Source organism: Oncorhynchus gorbuscha, linkage group LG01 (assembly GCF_021184085.1).
Source record: "Oncorhynchus gorbuscha isolate QuinsamMale2020 ecotype Even-year linkage group LG01, OgorEven_v1.0, whole genome shotgun sequence".
In the NCBI taxonomy this organism is placed as follows: domain Eukaryota; kingdom Metazoa; phylum Chordata; class Actinopteri; order Salmoniformes; family Salmonidae; genus Oncorhynchus; species Oncorhynchus gorbuscha.
In genome coordinates this window covers 46,526,282-46,551,806 of record NC_060173.1, presented here as the reverse complement: position 1 = coordinate 46,551,806, position 25,525 = coordinate 46,526,282, and the positions used below count along the sequence as shown (strand labels likewise).

At 42.3% G+C, this 25,525-nt stretch overlaps 1 protein-coding gene across 1 annotated transcript; it reads right to left on the bottom strand.

Moving 5' to 3' along the window:
* Positions 1-486: 486 nt before the first annotated feature.
* Positions 487-24,935, bottom strand: LOC124008913 (sodium- and chloride-dependent GABA transporter 2-like). Its single transcript, XM_046320545.1, has 15 exons — positions 24,797-24,935; positions 15,403-15,603; positions 13,787-13,921; positions 12,880-13,020; positions 12,390-12,474; positions 11,883-12,015; positions 10,874-11,008; positions 8,982-9,085; positions 7,140-7,264; positions 6,611-6,723; positions 6,140-6,277; positions 5,335-5,437; positions 2,928-3,028; positions 2,469-2,639; positions 487-2,279 (listed from the first exon to the last, which is right to left on the bottom strand). Exons 1-15 carry the CDS (start codon positions 24,801-24,803, stop codon positions 2,115-2,117), a joined length of 1,857 nt encoding a protein of 618 aa, XP_046176501.1. The 5' UTR covers positions 24,804-24,935; the 3' UTR covers positions 487-2,114.
* Positions 24,936-25,525: the final 590 nt, after the last annotated feature.

The following is a 25,525-nucleotide window of genomic DNA, read 5'->3' as shown; positions in this document are numbered from 1 at the left end:
ATACCTCAATAGATTGATTTCTGTTGGTTATTGATGTACTCTGATGTTGATACTGTTACCATGTTCTGGCCATTGGAATGCGGATGGAACAGTTTTCAAATATCTCTTGTTGGGGGGGGGGGGGATGACGTGATATGACGTATTTATTTTAAAACTTTTAATACAAATATTTGTATTTGACAATGTCAGTTGTAATGATGCATGTGAACGGTGTTCAGCTTTGCACTTGACTAGACATGACCTGACAAACACATACTGGAAGTGTAAGAGCTTATACTGTTCAAAGTTATTGTTCGCTAAGGAAAAGCAGATAATGAATAGACATTACAAGCAAATAACAAAGACTATCTAGCACCGTGTGTGTGAGCATTAAAGGTATGAAACTGGTCTGTCACCTCTAAACTGCTCACTATGTATACGGTATACTGTTGTACGGTACAATGATTTCCAATGCAAAAATGTTGCACAACACAGTCCATACTTCACTAGTTTGTAAACCATGTTTATCATGTGCTTTATCACATATTGGACATGGTATATAGCTTAAAAATATATATATACGATTGTATACCATTTTAAAAAAAATCATGCCAAGAATGAGAGCAATGCAAATATTAATGTATTACATTTCAGAATAAAAACTGACATAAGACTATGATTAAAATGCTAATACACAGTGATTATATCTCCAAGTAAGCTTTTGAATCAATTGCAATACATTTACAGTAAGTCTGACTCCATCCGAATCACAAACAACAACCTCAGGCTAGCATAGCCTACTAGTTAGTCACCTACAGGTTACTACAATAGAAACAGAGACACTTGTACTTCAGGTGGGCTTCAGATTTCTTTTTGACACAAGTTTTGTGACATAAATCTGGATATTGAATATATTACAAGATATTACATTTTAGCACATGCACATATTTCAATCTGAAGTCACAGTGTTCGTATGAGAAATTGTTAAAGGTCCAATGCAGTCATTTTTATAACAATATCAAGTCATTTCTAGGTAACAATGAAGTACCATACAATGATTGTTTTCAATTAAGATGGTCAAAAATAGCTTCTTAGCTAAGAGCAATTTTTCAAGCAATTCTTTTTCTTGGACTTTCTGGGAGTGGTCTGAGCAGGAAGAGGAAAACTGAAAACTGGCTGTTATTGGCAGAGTGGTTTGGAACTCTTTTTCTTATTGGTCTATTTACTTGACTGGCAATGTCATCAAAACAGGCTGAAATTCTAGGTGGTCTTTTCAAACAGCTTTTACACTAAAAGGGCATTATAAGCATTTTCACAATTTCACAGTATTATTACAACCTCGTTGTGTGGAAATGTATATAAAACACAGGAAAATCTCGTTTTTCACTGCCTTTAAATGATGTATTACTTATTGTAACCACAATGACATGATGATGTCCGTTGGCATATGCCTATCTGATTCCTCCATGTGTCATGTAGAAATGTTGTCAGTTAAGGTTTAGCAGGTAAATTAACAAACATATTGATTAGAATGATGTATTACATTCAACTCATATGACTGCAGCGAGTTCGACATGATGCACTAAAAGAATACTTAATCATAGCAAATTGTGTACACATATGCCCGAGAGATGTCCATGAAAAAAAGGAAAATAAAAGATGCTTCCTTAGAAAGCAGGTGCGATCATCAGACAAACATTCTCAAGTCTCAACCACAATGGACATATAACAAATCACTGAATCACACCATTTCAATGTCTGCTCAACTTTAGCCATTGGTGAAAGAAATCAGCAAAACACAGCTAAAGTTCGTGGTTGATAAGGCAACAGTAGGAGAGAGAAGTGGAGAGACCGACTCTCCCGTGGATGGAAGTGTAGATGGCGGAGAGCCAGTTGCATTGAGTGTGTAAACATAAGTGTACACGACTTAACAACAGGACAGCATCTGAAGCAGTAGTCGGTACTGTCTCTGATAGACCTTGCAGGAGAGAAAGAGCTAAGGCACAGCAGCACCAGTGCCACTGCATCCGTGCTCATTTGGCCGCAGTTGTGCAGTTATGAGGTATCGTTGAGGAGAGGCCATGTCAAGGGAATGGACATGGGACCTCAGAGGGTCTGGGTCCATGTTCCCAGCTCTAGCAGTTGGACTCCTTCTCGTTGACGGGGAAGTAGCCTTCCTTGGTGGGAGGGTGTCTCTGACGGAGGCTGTCCCCATCGCCAGGAAAGATGGCCAGCAGCTTCTCCTGCTCCTTCTTGGTTTTAGGTAAGTCAGTGGATGCCGTGGTTAGGATTGTAAAGCGCTACAAAACAACAGAGGAAATAGACAACAACTATTGTAGATGCTTTATTGTCACATACACAGGATAGGTGCAGGACATGATTGGTTTGTTATATTGGTTTGTATTGATTTCTAAGTTACAGTAGCTTAAGCCATGACATGAGACAATAGCAAACAGAGGGTGAAACAGTGGGTGGTGTGTGTGACTAACCTCTTTCAGGGTGCCTTCCACAGAACACATTTTGATGACCACCCAGAGGGGAACACAGAGCATGGAGGACAGGGCCAGGAGCCAGCCCAGGCAGTAGCCCCACCAAGGGTACACATACTCATTGTTGTACTTCAGAGGGGTGTACTTGATCAGAGAGAAGGCAAAGGTACCCTGCAGAGGCAAATAAATGCAATCAGTTGTGTCTCCGTGACAGTCACTTGTTGCTACGTCCTAGGTTGAGTCAAAAACATTATTTTGTGTTGATTTAAAAACAACAACACTGACTTGCTTTCATTTGGGTCTTATCCTCGTTTTGAACCTTTCCCACTTTCTACAAAATCTCTGTGAATTTGATTAGCCGAGCTGTGCAATGTCAGATGCTTTTTCAATAGGAACCACCAGTGGGCATCCCTCAGTCAAGAGACATAACAAGGTTGAGTTGAGAAGAAAAATACTCACTAAGCAGGTAGCAGGAGTGAAGAACATCCAGCAGTATTTGATAATAGGTCCGGGACGGTAGCCAATCATGTCCTCAATGTTGTCATAGAAACGGTCAGCACCTACAGGAACAGTGAGGAAAGAGAAGAAGAATGAGACAGGAGTTAGCAGCGGTCAGATAGTCATTAAAGTTTCAAGTTTTATTTGTCTTATGTACGGGGTACACATGGTATACACTGAGTATACCAAACTTTACACCTTACTAATATTGAGTTGCATCCCCCTGCACTTTTGCCCTCAGAACAGCCTCAATTCGTCAGGGCATGGACTCTACAAGGTGTTGAAAGCGTTCCACAGGCATGCTGGTCCATGTTAACTTAGTTGTGTCAAGTTGGCTGGATGTTCTTTGGGTGGTGGACCATTCTTGATGCACACAGGAAACTGCTGAGCATGAAAAACCCAGCAGCGTTCCAGTTCTTGACACAAACTGATACGCCTGGAACATACTACCATACCCCGTCCAAAGGCACTTATTAAATATTTTGTCTGTGCCCATTCACCCTTTGAGTGGCCCACAAACACAATCCATGTCTCAATTGTCTCAAGGCTTAAAATCCTTCTTTAATCTACACTGACTGAAGTGGATTTAACAATTGACATAAATAAGGGATCATAGCTTTCACCTGGATTCACATGGTCAGTCTGTCATGGAAAGAGCAGGCATTCCTAATGTTCTGTATACTCAGTGTACTCATCCAACGAAATGCTTACTTGCAGATTCCTTCGACATCACAATAAGAAATTACTCAAATACTTCTAGTAAGTTAAACCACAAGTAAATGAAAAGTCATTATTACTCAAGATGCTTCTGTGGTATTGACTCAAAACTAAATGAAATGTCACATCAACTCAATTTAAAGTTATGATAGCGAATGTACTTTTTTACCAGCATGCTCTACTGCAGGTAATTAAAACATATATATTTTTTATATCTGTGTTTTTGCATGTGCGTTGAATGATTGACTGATTAATCTTATGTTACACAAAGATAGCTAAAACAAATTCTAAACTAATCCACTCATTTAGCTAGATTTTCTTGTACCTTTCACTGAAATGGTTGTTCCAGTTTAGGCTTAGGTAGTCTCCTTCCACTGTTCCTAACACTGGCAGTCATTATGAATGCAGATTGCCAGTGACAAAAAATAAAAACTGTTGGATATCCTAACTCTGTCTGGATCCCAATAGGAATTATACATCATTTTGCAAGTCAGCATAATGTGGGTTGCAAAATTCTGGTACATTATCCATAAATTACAGTTGGAAGATTCCTTCAACCAGAATTTTTTTTAAGATCTGGGAATTTTGGGAAAGTTACTGAATTTTTGCAACCCCACTTGCAAGCCTGAGGTGGCCTGTATAAAACCATTAGTTTCAGGCTACTGTATTAGCGTAAAGCTAGACCTCAATTTAAGGCCTTGTGAGACACTGTATGCAATGTACACTGAGTATACCAAACATTAGGAACACCTTCCTAGTATTGAGTTGCAAAGAGCAGGTTTTCTTGATATTTAGTATGTTTGGGTGTATTGTGATAAAGAGTTTAATTATAATGATAATATTTGCCTGGGAACTCACTTGGTGGAGGCCACCGGTCTGAAAATAAACAAATTCAGCAACCATATCTCTGTCACTAACAAATGCAGTTATGGGTGATAACTGTACAATTCACTCGAAAAGGCAAGGCACCCTGGAAAATTATATTGGTGGCATGGCTTAGGTGGGGTGCTGCTCAACATTTTCAAACTGACAACCCAAATCTGGACCGCCTACAGGGTCACAGTGACTATCGGTTTGAGTAATGGCTACAAAATCACTTTAAGTAACTGTACTGAGATATACATGTATGCAGTGCAACAGGTTTCCTCCAAAGTGTTGAGTAATGAGAGCACATTAAGGTTTACAGTGTGTGAGCTAAGGCGCAGAGAATCAAAGCAGGTGGTCAGTCCAGTTCAAGTGTTCAGCAGTCGGATGCACAACAAATAGAAACTGTCTCTGAGCCTGTTGGTATCAGACCTCATGCTCCAATATCGTCTGCCTGACGATAAGGGAGTGAACAGCTCGCGGTTGGGGTGTGTAGGGTCCTTGATGATGCTGCGGGCCTTCCTCAGGCTCCGTTTTGGAACACAATACAAATTTGTAACGGCTAACTGTTCGCTAAAAGTTGTATCAATCTCATCAAAAATATATATAATTCAAAATGGTCTAATAATATCATATTCAGCCAGTTGTTCCTCTCCCAGATGCCCTTTCACTTCTATTAATAGCAGACTACTGCTGGATGGCAGAGGATGGCTCAATGAAAATAACCCATTTGTCATGCTAATGTGCCCCTCAATGCATTCCCACATAACTTGGCTAAACAACTCACCATAAATCCAAGCAATGCAAACAGTCTCAAAGACAGCCACAAAGAGCAGGCACGTCCCACTGGCAGCATAGTAGTCAAAGAGTTGGAAGACGTACATGCCTCCCTGGAGAGAGAAATGTGTTGCGTTACGGCAGGGCAGCTAGGAACACTTTTTCTATTTCATCGTCCCCATGCCACCTCCAAGACCACATGTAGAACAACAAACTCATGCCTTGATTTCATCGACAGTGTCGTTGCATTTTGGTACACCAGAAGTACATTCATTTCCAATGGAACGCTGCGTTTGCCTTGCAGCCTTGCATTGCAGAGGCAGTTGCGGAGTGATTTATCAAACGTACGTGTCAAACTCTGTGCATAGAAAGGCTTGACAGAAACGGTAGCAGAAGGTGAGTGTTGAACTTTTGCTGCACACATATCCAGATGATTGATCCGTGCCATTTTGCGCAACTATACTGTTGGTGTGATTGAGGCGTTAGAGAGGCTAAACATCATGCACAGAATAAAGGTTCCCGATTTTAGTAACCCGCAGTATTGGGCACTTTTTCTTAGCAACTTTCAATACACGTGACAATGTGACATTCTCCATCTGTAGCTCAGTTGGTAGTGCATGGCACTTGGAATGCCAAGGCAGTAGGTTCGATTCCCATCTTCCACCCATACGTAAAATGTATGCACAAATGACAGTCGCTTTGGATAAAATTTTCTGATAAATGGCATATGTTACTGGTCAGAGCCAGGGTCAGCCATTTTACAAGCGTCCATGAACCAATCGGGGTCCTGGGTGGCATTTTAGGCTGTGGCCTACCTCTGTCAGCATGATGAGACCCATGAGGAAGGAGACAATGGCCACCACCAAGATGAAGAGCTCTCTGCGGTTCTTACGACGAAAGGTTTTAGGGTACATGTCCACCATGGCCGTCACCAGACTCTCCACACACACAAACTACAGCAGTGGAGAGAACAGAGGGGATGCTGTGTCACTGATTTAAAAAACACCACTGTGGACATTGTTAGAGCAGTGTTTACAAGCATATTGTGTGTGTGTGTCAGAAAGAGAGTTAGTGAGTAGGAGAGAGAGAGAGAGAGAGAGAGAGAGAGAGAGAGAGAGAGAGAGAGAGAGAGAGAGAGAGAGAGAGAGAGAGAGAGAGAGAGAGAGAGAGAGAGGAGAGAGAGAGAGAGAGACTAAGAGACTAAGAGAGAGTGAGTGAGCGAGACAAAGAGAAAACGAGAGTGAGCAGAGAGAGAGAGAGGAGACAGAGTGCTACTCTAGCCTCACCTGGCTGTCCAGACCCAAAAAGACAATCATGATGAAGAAGAAACAGGCCCAGAGAGGAGAGAAGGGCATCATAGACACTGCACGGGGGTAGGCTATGAAGGCCAGACCAGGACCTGGTACAGAAAGGGTTAATACAGGTTTTACAACAGGTCATTACAGAATTGTCATCAAGTGAGCAGGACTTTGACCTCCACCCAATTATATTGTGAAACTACTAGGTTACCTATGAATTCTCTGAACATTGAAAGTTAATTTTAAAGATGAACATGTCATTATCATGGAAAAGCCATTACAGCACGGTTTAACAAAGTGTTTTTCTCTTGAACAGTGTGGGACATGTACTGTACAGTCAATAGCTCCTTAAGTGGTGTGCAGCGTTTCTACTAATTCACATTCCAAAATATATTGCTGAAATGTATGTAAGTACTTAAAATAAAATACATGTTGAATTCTGAAAAATTATGACCAGTTCCCCAATGATGAACTGTCAAGAAAGGTCTGTGTGTGTCTGTTAAAAATAACTACCAACCAGATTCTGCCACCTCTGAGATGGGCACGTTCTGCTCGTAAGACATGAAGCCCAGGATGGAGAAGATGGCAAAGCCTGCCACAAAGCTGGTCCCACTGTTCAGGAAGCATAGCGCTAAGCAATCTCTATAACCCCAGAGAGACAGTCGTCAGCCAGGCATAGATACCAGCCATAACAGATGTACTGTATGTATGTCACAGTAAAAATGAACAACTTCAAAGATAAATTAATAGCATATTGTGAAACAGATACTGTACTGTACAAAATACAGATAAAGATACAGAACAAATATTTCTGACCACCTGTTATTAGCGTACTAGGTTATTATTAGGGTGTAAAACAGAACAAATCACTTATCAGTCTTAGATGGTTATACCATGGATCATTTAGCTATTTGATTTAGAATTTTAGGTCCCCTGTAGGTATGCCCCCAAAATATTTAAAAAAAGATTTGATACCATTTTTTATTTATTTGAAATGCATTGAAGAGCACATGTGTAAATGTCAAAATGTACAGTCAAAAAATAAATCACAAGGAATAAGGTTTTGAAGTGGGGGCGGGACGCAAAAACTATCAAGGGTTTTTCTTTATTTGTACTATTTCAGGAACTCCTTCAGGACTGTTGGAAAAGCATTCCAGGTGAAGCTGGTTGAGAGAATTCCAAGAGTGGTCAAAGCTGTCATCAAATCAAATCAAATTTATTTGTCACATACACATGGTTAGCAGATGTAAATGCGAGTGTAGCGAAATGCTTGTGCTTCTAGTTCCGACAATGCAGTAATAACCAACGAGTAATCTAACCTAACAATTCCAAAACTACTACCTTAGTGGCTAGTGATACATGTATTACATAAAGATGCAGTAGATGATATAGAGTACAGTATATATATATATATATATATATATATATATATATATATATATATATATATATATATATATATATATATATATATATATATATACATACATACATATGAGATGAGTAACGTAGGGTATGTAAACATTATATTAAGTAGCATTGTTTAAAGTGGCTAGTGATATATTTTACATCAATTTCCATCAATTCCCATTATCAAGGCAAAGCGTGGCTATTTAAAGAAGAATCTCAAATATAAAGTACATGTTGATTTGTTTAACACTTGTTAAGTTACTACATGATTCCAAATGTGTCATTTCATAGTGGTGATGTCTTCACTGTTATTCTACAATGTAGAAAGAAAAACCCTTGAATGAGTAGGTGTTCTAAAACTTCTGACCTGAGGTGTACTTCCATAATTTTTTAAAACAGGTACCAAGTTACCTTCAGGCGAGTCACATGACACTTGTGGGGGTAATAGAACAACAAGAACAACAAAACAAGTTTGTTTTCCTGAGAGTCTAGTGGGGTCATGTTCGTTTGTAGCCCAAACGGTTTGGATGCTACAGACAGAAGTTGGCACATAGTGTACTGTACCAACTTCAGATGAGTCCCGTGGGGCTTGTGGGGGGTCATAGAGCAAAACGGAGAACACCATCGTGTCCGTTTGGGCGCTACAGACGTTTTCTTGAGAAGACCAATTTTCGGGATGTCTTGTGGTCTGACAAACAGCATTGTAGCTCTGTCACGTTCCACCAAAGATTCGGAAGGCAATGAGACACAGCTGATATCGCTAGCTTAAATAAACAGGTTTTTATGGGGATTTTTTAATTATATTGATTAGATTCGTGCATGGGTGCGTCAATCAACTCTAGGGGGTTTAAGACAGAGATACATCTGCTTATTGTTGGGTGTCAGTCATTTCTGACTAGGGTAAGTAGGAGGTGTAGGTGTAAGCATGTGTTCTGAGGTGAGCCCTGACCTGTAGCAGTTGTTATTGTACTTGTTGTAGCTTCCCAGAGCAGTCAGACACCCCAGACAGATGGCATAGGAGAAGAAGATCTGAGTCCCTGCATCCATCCATACCTAGAAAGAGGAGGGAGAAATCATACCAATGCCTTTTCATTTGCTGGCAGAAACCATGGCATTGCTCCTGGCTAATACCTTTAGTGGAAGGAAGGTGTATGACCTACACCTTCCGCATTCTATGGTAAAAACCTGTCACCCCATTTCTCATCACTTATGTGACCACCCACCATGGCCACCCCCCAGTATGCTGGCTCTCCATCGCTATGGCTCCCCAACGCCAAGTGTGGTACTTTTCCACCACAGACTCTGTGAACAACCAGCATAACACAGTTCCAATTTGAATTAGGGTGCCCTTTGTTCTCCCTATTCACCAAAGTCGTGCTGAAGCACTGAGGGCACGTTTCAGTCAGCTGCCTAGCAGCCAGGAATACTTCTATATGTGTCCCAAATGGCACCCTATTGCCTATGTAATGTACTACTTTTGACCAGGGCCTGTAGGTAGTGCACTTTATAGAGTGTGGGTTGCTATTGGGACACAGTCTTTGACTTAGCTAGTCCAGTGCAAAGACAAAAACGTAGGCCCCGGCCACTAAGGCAGATGTTCCCATCATACAGACAGCTTGTCTCTTCCTTCAACACAGGGTTATATTCATCCATAGAAGACCCCTGTGGATTTAAGAGGTCACTCATTTGGTTAATGGGGGCCGAAATGGAGAAGTGGTTGTGAAATGTCTCTCTCTCTCTCTCTCTCTCTCTCTCTCTCTCTCTCTCTCTCTCTCTCTCTCTCTCTCTCTCTCTCTCTCTCTCTCTCTCTCTCTCTCTCTCTCTCTCTCGCTCTCTCTCTCTAGGTAAGTCAATTAAGAACAAATTCTTATTTACAATAACGTTAGGGAGTGAGTGCAACACGTATATAACACACAAATAGGTTAAACAACATCATCCAAACAAACAGTCGAAAATACGAAAAAATTACAGTCAGTAAAACTCTCTCTCTCTCGTAACCAGACGAGAACTAGCCTAGTAGCTGTGTTTGCTGACCACATTCCTCATGCCGGTGTTCATGAGACATTTATCACCCGTCCACTTGTCAAATATTCCTACAGACTGCCAACTTTACAGATTCAGTCATTCTCTGGCACACCATTAGTTTGAGAGACAACGTCCCCCTGGTTTTTCCAATGTCATGTTCTTCTCATGATCAGACGTGTTTTCATTTGTTTAATGATCGATCTTGATAATCTTGATAACAATCTTGGTGATATTGAGTTAGATCCCTGAAAATGCTAAGCACAGCATAACAGTCACTTCAACAGCTCAACGAATTAAATTAATAATTTCTACTGTATGTGGCCACACATATTGTCATCATAAACTAGGGACAAGAGGTGTGACGGTGAGAGTATTTTATTTATTTATTGCTGACAGGCAGAGGTCAAAGGAACACTGGGTAAGTCAGTCTATAGGGTTATTGTGTCAAGCTGTTGGGTATTCCACTTCCCACAGTGATGGTATGGGTGTGTTTGTATGTATAATGTGTGTGTGTGGTTGGGGGAGTTGGTTGTGTCTGTGCCTGTGTCTGTGTCTGTGTGTGTGTGTGAAAGGGCTGTGGGAGTTTTCCACTTCCCACAGATGTGATGGTATTGGTGTGTTTGTACATATAATGTGTGTGTGTGTGTGTGTGTGTGTGTGTGTGTGTGTGTGTGTGTGTGTGTGTGTGTGTGTGTGTGTGTGTGTGTGTGTGTGTGTGTGTGTGTGTGTGTGTGTGTGTGTGTGTGTGTGTGTGTGTGTGTGTGTGTGTGTGTGTGCGTGTGCGTGTGTGCGCGTGTGTGTGTACAGTACATGTACCTGTGGATCTGACAGGCGGCCCAGGTCTGGGTAAAGGTAGAACTTGATTCCTATGAAGGCTCCAGGCAGGGTGACCCCTCTGATGAGCAGGATAGACAGCATGATGTAGGGGAAGGTAGCTGTGAAATATACCACCTGAGGGGGATGGAATGGGAAAGGGAAAGGGGGATACCTAGTCAGTTGTCCAACTGAATGTATTCAACTGAAATGTGTCTTCCGCTTTTAACCCAACCCCTCTGACTCAGAGAGGTGCAGGGGGCTGCTTTAATCGACATCCACGTTGTCGGCGCCCGGGGAACAGTGGGTTAACTGCCTTGCTCAGGGGCAGAACGACGGATTTGTGCCTTGTCAGCTCGGGGATTAGATCCAGCAACCTTCCGGTTACATGCTGCTACAGTATGTACAGTGCAGGACAATACAGCACCAAGGGTCACAAATGGGTTAACCAAGGGTCTACTAATAACAAAAGTAAAAAAGTCATTGAATGGTCTCTAGTCATCTCAGCTATCACGTTATCTGCCAGACTTCAAAAGGACCACATATCTAGAGTACTTGGTTGTCCAAAGGTGTGAAGCAACATTGCGAAAATGCATAGAAATGTCCTGAAAAAGTGACCTGACTGACCAGGAGCAACTCTTAGTCATATTCAGTGCCATAGACTCTGACATGGACTGTTTCAAATCTAAAAGACTATCCTGTAAGAAAACCTTGCTATACAACTGCACTGTTAAGTGGAACAAACTACCACAACAACTTAAAGCTATGCCGACCAGCACTTATTTTTAAAAGTATGTCAAAAGCTGGCTGATGACCGAGCCATAGACCCATTTTCATGTCTGTATCTAGAGTATGTAATGTATCTAAGTCTGCATCTATCTAATGTATTGCACCATGCACTTTAAGGGACCACAATCAAGGGATCAATCAATGAAGTGCCCAGAGGTTCTTCCTGGTCAAAAACTACATTAGGGAGGCTCACAGAGAGAGGATGTAGAATAGAGCCCTTTACCTTTCCAGTGGACTTGACTCCCTTCCAGATACAGAAGTAGACTAGTACCCAGGCTATGGCCAGACACAGAACCAGGTCCCAGTTGAGAGATCCTATATGATCTATGCCAGAGGAGATACGCAGAACCCTCCGTCTACACACACATGCACGCACGCCGGTGCACACACACACCAGCACACACACACACGGACACAAATATGAGATGACTGTCAGTGTGATCATTATTTAGACATGAATATCTAACATGAACACTAAGCTCAAATATTACAGCAATAGTAATGTTGCAGCTTGTTAATTATTTACCTTAGGGGAGCATGTCATGTATATTATTTCTCAGGACGTCACACAGCCCTCCAATTCAGCCTCAAGCCAGCCTGTTTTCGTATTCAGCAGTGCTACACCAGTTGGCAAGACAACGGCCATTTGGCTGAGGAATAAACAGAAGGCCAACCGAGCTCCTTAAGGAGACGGAGAAACAATAGACTCTAAGCAGCACTTAGTACTTACTCCCAGAACTCAATGACAGGAGACGTGGCGTTCAGACGTGGCTGATTGAAAGAGCCATTCCTCCTCTGGAACTCCATGCAGGAATCTTGAGAACAGAGATGCATAACAAGTTCACACACACGTTTCCTGAGGACACCGGCTATGGTTTTTCTAGGTAACCCAACTCTATTGTAACGTTACGTAAGGCTACGTGAGACATCAAATAGTCAGGGATGTTTCTGTGTATGGTGGCATTTTGGAGTTTTCCTTATTCAATCTTGTTTCCCGAGGGCAACTCTGTCTCGAGGGCAGAAACAATGTGAACGTTTAGGCAAATACGATCACTTAAGTTGAAGTAATCCGAATTGGTTAGGGTTGGTTTAGGGGTTGAGTAACATTCGAACCAGCAACTTTGCCCGTGAGCTTTCATCATACCAATCACATTAGTTCTGCCTTTAGGCAGAGCTTCATCGAGATTGAATAAGGAAAAGTCCACTGGTGGATCTCTGACCTGTGTTCCATGTGTTGTTGCAGGAGGCCCAGGGCAGGTCCCAGGTGAAGGAGTAGGACAGGTAGAAGATGGCCCAGGCCAGGACGATGATGTAATAGAAGTTCAACAGAGCCACAATGACTTGTGTGGCGTAGCCCACTCCTGCAGCAAGGACAAAGGGGAGCATTGTGTCATGGCTCCACCTGTCACCAGAGGGCGGCAGAGACCGTTCCTAGAGACATTAACGACACTCAGGTGTGTTCAATTTACTCATTATGATTTCCCTGTTAAAATAGGTGTTTTCTGTTCTTATTTACAATGACAGCCTACCCCGGCCAAACCCGGACGATGCTGGGCCAATTGTGTGCTGCCCTATGGGACTCCCAGTCACAGCTGGATGTAATACAGCCTGGATTTGAACCAGGGATGACTCTTGCACTCAGATGCATTTCCTTAGACTGCTGTGCCCCTCGGGAACGTTACCACATTACACATTGTGGTTAGCTATGATAATGTTGAATACAATGACGCATGAAAACCATGACTCTATTCGCATTGCTTTTTCATCTCCGACTCCACCATTTCTCACCCGGTAGCCTATCTGGTTCATGTGTGAAGGTCTACAGTCATATTGTCCTTATTGGGGGCCAATTGAATGACTGAAGTGTTGGATACTTGGAAGTCTGGAAGTCTGCCAGTGTTGTTGGCATGCTAACCATAACATCAACCTTCTGCTACTATTCTACAGTACATACTGGCAGACACGCATGCAGAAAAACACACTTACTGTAGATCATTCTCAGAATTTCTTCTCTTAATCTATTCAGTAAGCAGACATGCCCGGGTGTAGTGACCTTGAAAGGCATTCCTATACAGTGCACACTAAACAAAATGGAGTTCTAAACAGTAGATGTGAGAGGAGGATCACCTTCAAACAGTGGAGTGATCTTCCTCCAGCAGGTAATGCCTCCTTCGCTGGTGAACTGTCCCAGGGCTGTCTCCAGGAAGAACACTGGTATCCCACAGGTGAACAGGAAGATGAGGTAGGGGATGAAGAAAGCACCTGTTTGATAGAGGGGGGAAGGAGAGGAGTTAACAAGGTGTTGTCGCATGTGTTAGAACTCCACTGTGATTTTAGGTCAGATGACATAACCAATCAACAAGGATGCAGCATTTCAAGGCTGGACACTAAAATGGGAGTGTACCAAAGGATAAATGCTACCTTGATTTGCGCAATTTTTTAAAGTCAGCATCCGACCAATCCATTGCTGGGTGGGATATCCAAATAATGTTAAAATGTTTATCACATTTTTCTGAAAATGTCAAGTTTGCAGTTAACCAAGCTAGCTAGCTAATGATGAAATTTTACAAATATATTAGAAATGGGAGCTAGACACATAGGCCTACTCACTTGGAAAAACTGGTTGAATCAACATTGTTTACACGTCAATTCAACCCAAAAATTGTATGTGATGACGTTGAATTAACGTGAAAAACTGATAGGATTTTTAAAAAGTCATCAATGTAAGGGAATGTCATTTTTTTTCACCCAACTTCTTACCTAAATCCAATGACAAGGTGACGTTTTTGTTTGATTTCGAGGTGAATTATCGTTAGTTGACATCTCAACCATACGTTAATCAAATCTAGACGTTGAACTGACATCTGTGCAGAGTGGGTATGCATCAATACTTTTTGTTCTGATGGAATGATAGGTCTAGAGACATACAAACTATCAAGTATTATACAAACTATTAAGACACTCAGAACTACTTTGTGCACTTGAGAACAGTTTCTCCAGAGAAGGAACAAAGACAACCTTAGTCAACAGCAGTGAACTTTGACCTGGGCAAGCCCAGGTTGACCAGCTTGACATCAGAGTATCAAATACCATAGCCCACCCAACAATACAGTAGGACAGCCAGTATGTATTTAGCCCTAATTCCACAACATATTGGCATATAAAAAAAATAATAAACTTAAAAGAGCAATTCCAAAGTATTCAGCCTGTTGAAAAACGTGTTTTAATTCGTGTCTCCATAATGTCGTTGGATATAACAAATTCAATGAAATTAGTGTTAATCTTTTGACTTCTCTCATCTTGCCAATACAAACGGGAGTGTGTTGTTTGCTACTATTGGACTTCATGTTTAATATGTTTTGAGTGTAGTCTTGGCAGGCAGCACAGAAACATAAATACATATCAATCTAAAAACAGCAATTGTTATCCACAATCTATTAGGAGGATTTATTGCTGAACAACGATTTACTTACCTCCAAATGAGCTCTTTTGAGGTTTTACGTCACTACTCATCCTTAAACAGATTCCATGCACTTCATAATTCTTTATAGCGTTAAAGCACAATGTACTCCAATAACAGGCTTTGGGTCAGTTAACAACAATATAGTAGCTAAAATGATAATACATCTACAATATGAACTGCCACTGTTGTCCTGATCAATAGTACTGAAGGAGTACTCAATTATGTACCAATAATATGAACAAAATGACGTGTCACTGAGCACTGTGATGTTAACACCCACCTCCTCCGTTCTTGTAGCACAGGTAAGGGAAGCGCCACACATTGCCTAGTCCTATGATCTCCCCGGCAACAGAAAGGACAAACTCCACCTTGTTTCCCCACTGGCCCCTCTCCTTCATCTTCTCATCGCTCTGTGGCACAATGTCCAGGGGCCGACTGTGGTCATTGGAGGGGTCCATCTTAGGCAGGCTCTCCATGTCGCCTGAGGAAGCAACACGTTAAAGTGAGTGGAGGAGAGGATAGACACCGGGAGAGTAACACTATTGTACCTCATTATATAGGCTAACACCACAGCCTAAAGTCTTGTATTGACTGTGTAGTTATCGTGAGCAGGGGAGGGGTTTCTGTGTATCTTTATCACACCACTCCCAGATCAACAGGCTTATCATAAAGTAAACACAACTTCACAGTCCCTAAGCCTCCCTGCAGACCATCTCCTGGAAATGAGGAATAGGGTGAGAAAAAGGTCTTTGAACGTGGCTCAAGAACATGGGGGTTATAGGGGGCATTGTATGGACTCAAACTATAAGTTATGAAGACTCCTAAGACAACAGCATGGAATACTAAAAACAAAGGCTGTGCATGCATCCCCTTTGAATGTTTGGAACAAAGGTCAAGCAGCAAGAGGTGTGAGGCAGGGACGAATTTCAAGACTTTCTGTAGTTCTAAAGGAGGATTTACAGGAGGCACGAAAGTGTCAAACATGAAGTGGTGGTAAAAGTACCCATGTGTCATACTTGAGTAAAAGTAAAGACACCTTAATAGAAAATGACTCAAGTGAAAGTCACACAGTAAAATACTAATTGAGTAAAAGTATTTTCGTTTTAAATATACTTAAGTATCAAAAGTAAAAGTAAAATTACAAATCATTTCGAATTCCTTATTAAGCATAGCCAGGGACACACTCCAACACTCAGACAGTCCACCAGATCAGAGGCAGTAGAGATGACCAGGGATGTTCTCTTGATAATTGAGGGAATTCAACCATTTTCCTGTCCTGTTAATCATTCAAAATGCTTTTGAGTGTCAGCAAAAAATGTATGGAGTAAAAAGTATTATTATCTTCTTGTAGTGGAGTAATGTTATGTAAATAGCAAAGTAAAGTATAGATATCCCCCCCAAAAACTACGTAAAGTATTAAAGTAAAGTATTAAAGTATTAAGTACTTTACACTAGTGCAAAACATGCATAGTCACATTGACATGTCATATATGCCACTCTGTCTCTCCCTGGCTAGAATGGGTCCACGGCTATACGAGCTGGGCAACTCGTAGCCGGCCAATGTTCAGGGCCAGTGATGCTGAAAGAGTTTCTCTCTGTACAGGAAACAGGCAGCTCACTGACCGTGCTCACTGCTGTCATGTCTCATTAACAAGGCCTCTTGCTGCCCTCTCTTGCTTTCTCTCTCCTGGTTTCTCTTTCACTCTCTCTCTCTCCCTCTGTCTCTTCTTCCCTCTCTCTCACTCTTTCTCTCTCACTCTTTCTCTCTCCCTCCTCGCTCTTTTCCTCTTTCTTTCTATCTCTCTCTCTGCCGCCCTTCTCTCTGCCTCTCTCCACTTTGGCTAGTCCAGTGGCCCCTCCTGTCACAGATCAAACTAAACAAATTCATGTTGAGTTTAGGTCCGTAACAACAGGAGAGATGGCTACCCCACTGTGCCAGAAGCCTTGAGAATGTGCTCTCAGCTCAGCCTCTCGCTGGCAGAGCAGGGTGGGGTGGATGGGATGGAGGGGAGAGAGCAAACATTTTCTGAGCCTGGGCCAAATTGTAGCCAGCGGTAAAAATAGAGTCCCTTGTTTTCAGAAGGTGTTTGGTGGGAATGAAGGCTTGGCATCATAAAGGACTGGAGACCCTTATTGGCCAGGGCTTCTTTGTGCTGCTCTGAAGGAGAGCAGAACTCCAGGCTGCCAGGAAGCCTGATCACACTTTACCTTGGTTTTCACAGGCTCAGTGTGGGCCAAGGGGGCAGTGTGAGCCACAAGCGAAATACCTTCACACTGAGATCTCTCCAGTCTCCAGTCCAGGGGAGCAGTCCACACTTATTTTGAACTAGGTGAGAAAAAACATTTGCCACATTATTTGTAACAGGACGGGACAGAAATAGCCAATTTGCAGATAGATGTTCACAGAGAAACTAGGGGAAGTGTGGGCTGTGAGAAATGAAGACCAAGACTGAGGAGGACTGAGCATGCCAAGCCTCAAGCCAAGCCACTGGGCCAGTGTTCACGACTCTCTTAAAGGCCTGCACTATAACAGACTCACTGACTGACTACAGCGGGTAGTCTACTGGATAACACTCTTTCTGTCCCCGTATTGATGGAAAGGAACAAAGCTGCTTTCCACCCATTAGTCATCACTTTGATGAACAAAACACAACACAATATCGCAAAACGATGTTAGGGTTTCGTCATGGTTAATGTTTAGGAAACAGTTAGTTATTTCAATCATAGATAGACCATAGATGGAGGAAGGACTTCATATTTCAGAAATAAACTACAACTTTAAAGTGCTATGTGACTAATAATCAAAACCCTTAAGTAGAGTGGTTCCAAATCTGCATGTGCTTCCGAAAAGGGAATGCAGCCGTGAAGTAGCACAGAGCCATGAAGGAATGACTGCTCAGCTGCAGTGTTTTTCGTGTTTATTGTCTAAGGAATGAGCGTTACACCGAGGCCTGTACTCTGGAGCGGGATTGTGGAGGGAGGTGGAGGGAGGTTGGAGGTGGAGGGTCCATCATGGTCTGTGTCACAGCATCATCGGACTGAGCTTGTTGTCATTGCAGGCAATCTCAGCGCTGTGCGTTACAGGGAAGACATTCTCCTCCTTCATGTGGTACCATCCTGCAGGCTCATCCTGACATGACATTTACATTTACATTTAAGTCATTTAGCAGACGCTCTTATCCAGAGCGACTTACAAATTGGTGCAATCACCTTATGACATCCAGTGGGACAGTCACTTAACAATAGTGCATCTAAAACTTAGGGGGGGGGTGGGGTGAGAGGGATTACTTAACCTATCCTAGGTATTCCTTAAAGAGGTGGGGTTTCAGGTGTCTCCGGAAGGTGGTGATTGACTCCGCTGTCCTGGCGTCGTGAGGGAGTTTGTTCCACCATTGGGGGGGCCAGGGCAGCGAACAGTTTTGACTGGGCTGAGCGGGAGCTGTACTTCCTCAGTGGTAGGGAGGCGAGCAGGCCAGAGGTGGATGAACGCAGTGCCCTTGTTTGGGTGTAGGGCCTGATCAGAGCCTGGAGGTACTGAGGTGCCGTTCCCCTCACAGCTCCGTAGGCAAGCACCATGGTCTTGTAGCGGATGCGAGCTTCAACTGGAAGCCAGTGGAGAGAACGGAGGAGCGGGGTGACGTGAGAGAACTTGGGAAGGTTGAACACCAGACGGGCTGCGGCGTTCTGGATGAGTTGAAGGGGTTTAATGGCACAGGCAGGGAGCCCAGCCAACAGCGAGTTGCAGTAATCCAGACGGGAGATGACAAGTGCCTGGATTAGGACCTGCGCCGCTTCCTGTGTGAGGCAGGGTCGTACTCTGCGGATGTTGTAGAGCATGAACCTACAGGAACGGGCCACCGCCTTGATGTTAGTTGAGAACGACAGGGTGTTGTCCAGGATCACGCCAAGGTTCTTGGCGCTCTGGGAGGAGGACACAATGGAGTTGTCAACCGTGATGGCGAGATCATGGAACGGGCAGTCCTTCCCCGGGAGGAAGAGCAGCTCCGTCTTGCCGAGGTTCAGCTTGAGGTGGTGATCCGTCATCCACACTGATATGTCTGCCAGACATGCAGAGATGCGATTCGCCACCTGGTCATCAGAAGGGGGAAAGGAGAAGATTAATTGTGTGTCGTCTGCATAGCAATGATAAGAGAGACCATGTGAGGTTATGACAGAGCCAAGTGACTTGGTGTATAGCGAGAATAGGAGAGGGCCAAGAACAGAGCCCTGGGGGACACCAGTGGTGAGAGCGCGTGGTGAGGAGACAGATTCTCGCCACGCCACCTGGTAGGAGCGACCTGTCAGGTAGGACGCAATCCAAGCGTGGGCCGCGCCGGAGATGCCCAACTCGGAGAGGGTGGAGAGGAGGATCTGATGGTTCACAGTTTCGAAGGCAGCCGATAGATCTAGAAGGATGAGAGCAGAGGAGAGAGAGTTAGCTTTAGCAGTGCGGAGCGCCTCCATGATACAGAGGAGAGCAGTCTCAGTTGACTGACTAGTCTTGAAACCCTCCAGCATGACAATGTCACCAGCCATACTGCTCGTTCTGTGCGTGATTTCCTGCAAGACAGGGATGTCAGTGTTCTGCCATGGCCAGCGAAGAGCCCGGATCTCAATCCCATTCAGCACGTCTGGGTCCTGATGGATCGGAGGGTGAGGGCTAGGGCCATTCCCCCCAGAAATGTCCGGGAACTTGCAGGTGCCTTGGTAGAAGAGTGGGGTAACATCTCACAGCAAGAACTGGCAAATCTGGTGCAGTCCATGAGGAGGAGATGCACTGCAGTACTTAATGCAGCTGGTGGCCACACTAGATACTGACTGTAACCCCCCTTCCCCCTTTGTTCAGGGACACATTATTCACATTATTTCTGTTAGCCACATGTTCAGTTTATGTCTCAGTTGTTCAATCTTGTATATTCATACAATTATTTACACATGTTAAGTTTGCTGAAAAGAAACGCAGTTGACAGTGAGAAGATGTTTCTTTTTTTGCTGAGTTTATATGCCTAAATTGGTTTTAGGTGGTTTGAACAACCAGTTCATATACAAGATGTATACAAGATGTTAAGAACAGCTGCTCTTTCCATGACATAGACTGACCAGGTGAATCCAGGTAAAAGCTACAATCCCTTATTGTAGAAAAGGCTCATGGAGTTGGTGGAAGAATCCATTAATTCATGGCCACTTGCTCAGCAGGGTTGCTTTCGCCCGATCTCGCTGCTTTCTCTTCCTTAACTCCGTCTAATCCAGAAGTTCTGTGCGTCCATGAATCCACGTAAATCCACCAAACCTGTTACCTTTCATCTGATCCTGTCCTCTGAACTATCTGTTGCGATCAGGAGAGCAGGCCATCAGGTATTGTTTATGGTTATTACCGCGGAGCGCGGCTTTGTGCGCACGCTTCAAACCTATTGTAATGTAAATGGTCAATGATCATGGCCCAACAGATCATCACTGGCCAATTATGCCATCGATATATGGGTAATATGTAATGAAATTACATGTACATATGAAGACAAACTTGAAAGGGTGAAATATGAAACGTCATTGTTTGCATTCTGATATCAAAGTGATGGGGTTTATAGATTGAATAACCAATCACTGTTTTAATTATTTGTACTATTCTTCTCATGATTATGATAAATAGTTACGAGCCTAAATGCCTCAAGGGTGATTCCTATTGACTTCTTAATGAACTGGATTGCTGAATTACCTATTTATGTTAATAATGAGAATGATTGTTATGATTTGATCTTTATGATTATGAATTTGATTGGATACATGTTATTCTGTTTCCTTTGTGATGCAGCACAGACAAACTACCCAGTAAATATACCACTTTACAATTCTTTACAATTCACAATTCTTGCCTCAGTCTCATCCATTCCTCTGTCACCTGATCTGTGACCATCTGTTCACCTTCACTGTCAGTCATCCTATATCTTCCATTCCTCTCAAAAGTTTTAGTAAAGGCTGTTGCGCAGCAACTCACTGCCTTCCTGAAGACAAACAATGTATACAAAATGCTTCAGTCTGGTTTTAGACCCCATCATTGTAATGAACTTCATCTGTTTTTTTGTAGAGAGTCAGACCGAAATGCAGCGTGTAGGTTACTCATGACTTTTAATGAAGAAAATAGCGGTACATGAAATAACTGAAAATACGAAAACAACAAACGAGAGAAACTAATACAGCCTATCTGGTGACTAACACAAAGACAGGTACAATCACCCACGAATTACAACGCGCACTCAGGCTGCCTAAATACGGTTCCCAATCCGAGACAACGAGAATCAGCTGACTCCAATTAGGAATCGCCTCAGGCAGCCAAGCCTAACTAGACACACCCCTACTAATACACACTCCCAATTAATACAAACCCCAATACGAAATACAACATATAAACCCATGTCACACCCTGGCCTACCCAAACATATAACAAAAACACAAGATACAATGACCAAGGCGTGACAATCATAACACTGAGGCTGCACTTGTGAAGGAGGTAAATTACTTTTTAATGGCTTCAGACCGAGGCTCTGCATCTGTCGTCGTGCTCCTAGACCTTAGTGCTGCTTTTGATACCATCGATCACCACATTCTTTTGGAGATATTGGAAACCCAAATTGATCTACACGGATAAGTTCTCGTCTGGTTTAGATCTTATCTGTCGGAAAGATATCAGTTTGTCTCTGTGAATGGTATGTCCTCTGACAAATCAACTGTACATTTCGGTGTTCCTCAAGGTTCCGTTTTAGAACCACTATTGTTTTCACTATATATTTTACCTCTTGGGGATGTCATTCGAAAACATAATGTTAACTTTCACTGCTATGTGGATGACACACAGCTGTACATTTCAATGAAACATGGTGAAGTCCCAAAATTGCCCTCGCTAGAAGCATGTGTTTCAGACATAAGGAAGTGGATGGCTGCAAACTTTCTACTTTTAAACTCGGACAAAACAGAGATGCTTGTTCTAGGTCCCAAGAAACAAAGAGATCTTCTGTTGAATCTGACAATCAATCTTAATGGTTGTACAGTCGTCTCAAATAAAACTGGGTTACTCTGGACCCTGATCTCTCTTTTGAAGAACATATCAAGACTGTTTCAAGGACAGCTTTTTTCCATCTACGTTACATTGCAAAAATCTGAAACTTTCTGTCATAAAATGATGCAGAAAAATTAATCCATGCTTTTTTTAACTTCTTGGTTAGACTACTGCAATGCTTTACTACTGCAATGCTCTACATCAATGTTCTCTATTCTCCAATATCTGAGTCCCATTGTTTGTTCGCGATAAGTTAAGTGAATGCTAAAAGTACCAGTTAAAAGTGGACACCTACTCATTCAAGGGTTTTTCTTTATTTGGACTATTTTCTTTGAAATAACACATGGAATCATGTAATAACCAAAAACGTGTTAAACAAATCAATATATACTTTATATTTGAGATTCTTCAAAGTAGCCACCCTTTGCCTTGATGTGCAGCATCAGATGACCTGGCTTCCACAATCACCCGACCTCAACCAAATTGGGATGAGTTGGACCGCAGAGTGAAGGAAAAGCAGCTCTTTCAAGACTGTTGGAAAGCATTCCAGGTGAAGCTGGTTGATAGAATACCAAGAGTCTGCAAAGCTGTCATCAAGGCAAAGGGTGGCTACTTTGAAGAATCTCAAATATAAAGTATATGTTGATTTGTTTAACACTTGTTGGGTTACTACATGATTCCAAATGTGTTATTTCATAGTTTTGATGTTTATTTATTTTTACCTTTATTTAACTAGGCAAGTCAGTTAAGAACAAATTCTTATTTTCAATGACAGCGTAGGAACAGTGGGTTAACTGCCTGTTCTGCAATGTAGAAAATAGTACAAATAAAGAAAAACCCTGGAATGTGTGTGTCCAAACTTTTGACTGGTACTGTAGATCTGTGTGAAAACTCAACCTATTGAATGTGATCAAAATGTACTGTCAAGGCACAAGTTCCTGGATCAGTTGAGGACACAACTAAGTGAAAACCACCAGTGAAAATGTAAACTATTAAATGGATTTCCAACACAGGATCAGGTCTGCTAGAAGGGCCCCGTATCATAGAGCAAAAAAAGCAGAATCTTTTAAGAACCAGAAAATCAAGAACCATATTCAAAACTATTACTAAAAATATTACTGTACTGAATGGTTTTGTATGCCCATAACCCTGTCTGTCTGACAGAACAAAACAATAATATTGTAGATCAGTCCCATTTACCATAAAAGTGCAGCAGCTTAGGATGGGCAACGTACAGAGAATAACTTCCCCTGTGGCTCTGACTGCATCTATTGTGGTAACACTGTCACAATCGTCGTATTGAGGAGACCAAAGCGCAGCGTGGTGTGAATGCATACTTTAATGAATGGACAAATTAACACGACGTACACTATACAAACTAACCAGACGACCGTGACCGCTATAGAAACTCTGTGCTAACATACAACATCACATAGACAATAACCCACGAACCCAAACTGGAAAATGGCAACCTAAATAGGTTACCCAATCAGAGACAACGATAAACAGCTGCCTCTGATTGGGAACCAATCCAGGCCACCATAGACCTACAATATGCCTAGACTAGACACACATAGACATACAAAACCCCTAGATGAGACAAAAACACACATACCACCCTCGTCACACCCTGACCTAACCAAAATATATAAAGAAAACAAAGAATACTCAGGTCAGGGCGTGACAAACACATTACATATGGATGATCTCACTGTATTCCTGTTGAGTAATTATGCAGTTACTCTAGCCACAATATTGTTGCTAAGCTACATTAACTAAGCTACAATACAGTAGCTTAATAATTATCTTGTAATTACATGATGGAGTTGGGGGATGGTCCCGCTTTAAAATAACTACTAACTTATAAATGCTTTACACAGTCTTCATAAGCATGGCATAAACCCAAACTATCTGTAAGCTTATGTCATACTGTGTAAAGGGTGTTTAAAGGGTGATATAACATCTCCTTGTGTAGGGTGCATTGCCAAATAAGACAACAACCCAATTTAAATGTAACTCTAAAGACAAAAGAGCAAGGTAAATCATGCATGCCTCCAAAAGTGATTAATTAGCCAAGGTTAACCAGGTCAGTAGGGTTTGTTAATAACCATCCCTATACAGCAACACATTGCATTTGAAATTGTTTAGATGTTTAATGCATTTGAATGTGGTCACCAAGAGAAGAGCTGTCGACCTTCTCTCTTCTCAGAGTATGTCCATGTCTTGAATATCTTAAAGACTGGACACGCTCCATGGACAATAGCTCTACTCGATAGGGCAACATCTAGACTATTCCCAACGTCAGCTACAGTTTTCAACATTGTACAATCAGAAAAATGCCAAGTAATTTGTCACCAAATGCCCTAATAAGGAAGCATCACCAAACCAGATGAGATATCTTCATAAAGACAAACCAAGCATGAAGCAGAGCCAACATCTAAGATTACCAAGTGCTCACAGAATATTCATTAAACGTAACCATTCAACAAACATATTTTTAGAAGAGCCAAACTCATGCTAGCCTAAAATAAAGTAGGAAATATGTCACTGTAATTGTGCCTAATGCTTTCATCAGTACAGATGCATGGGATAGTAAGCATTTTCTTCACCCAGTGGTACTCACCTTTCATAATAAAGACAGTCTGATGGTTCGAATGGTTAGCCAGATATTGGCCTGTTGGTGTCTAGGTTTTACTATATAACGTGCATGGAGGGGCGGGGGATCTCGGTAACTCCAAACTTAAGTTCAGCCTTCAATGAGCTTCTCGTTTACTTTGCTCTGCACCCTCTTCTACCCCCCTCTAGTTCCATTCAGAAACCCCCACACACTCGCTCTCTCTCACACACACACCCACACGCTCCATGCAGCACACTAGAGGTCTGTGCCGTCTCAGTGTGGTGGGCCGATTGCATAACCTTCGACACACATTCTCACAGGGTCTCTCTTTCGGCCTATGCACTCTTAGGAATGAGGGTACAGTATCGTTCCCTGGGGTACAAAAATATCAAAATGCACAATGTACCTTCAGAGGTACACATAATGATCTCACATGGTACTGTTCGATGCCTTTTAGGGCACATACAGAGTATAATGGTAAATGTTTGTACCCTATATTTTCAATATAATGGTACAATCCCCACACACACAATGTGAAGGTACATTTCTGTTTCCCAGGGTACAAACACATTTTGTGTATCCTCAATATACTTAAGAATACCCAACATAAGGTACAATTATGAATTTTTGCCACCTCAAGGGAACTAATGTCACTGCGGTGGTACCCGAAAAAAGGCTAAATGTTACCATAATATAATTATTATAATCATCATAATATCATATATGCTCTACTGC

What these genes read in the sequence shown, in the direction of transcription:
- LOC124008913 (XM_046320545.1), bottom strand. An exon ending in GATCACTCCACTGTTTGAAG is followed by an intron (nt 13,021 to 13,786) that starts GTGATCCTCCTC and finishes TCCTTGCTGCAG; the next exon opens with GAGTGGGCTACGCCACACAA. An exon ending in TGGAAGGCACCCTGAAAGAG is followed by an intron (nt 2,280 to 2,468) that starts GTTAGTCACACA and finishes GTTGTTTTGTAG; the next exon opens with CGCTTTACAATCCTAACCAC.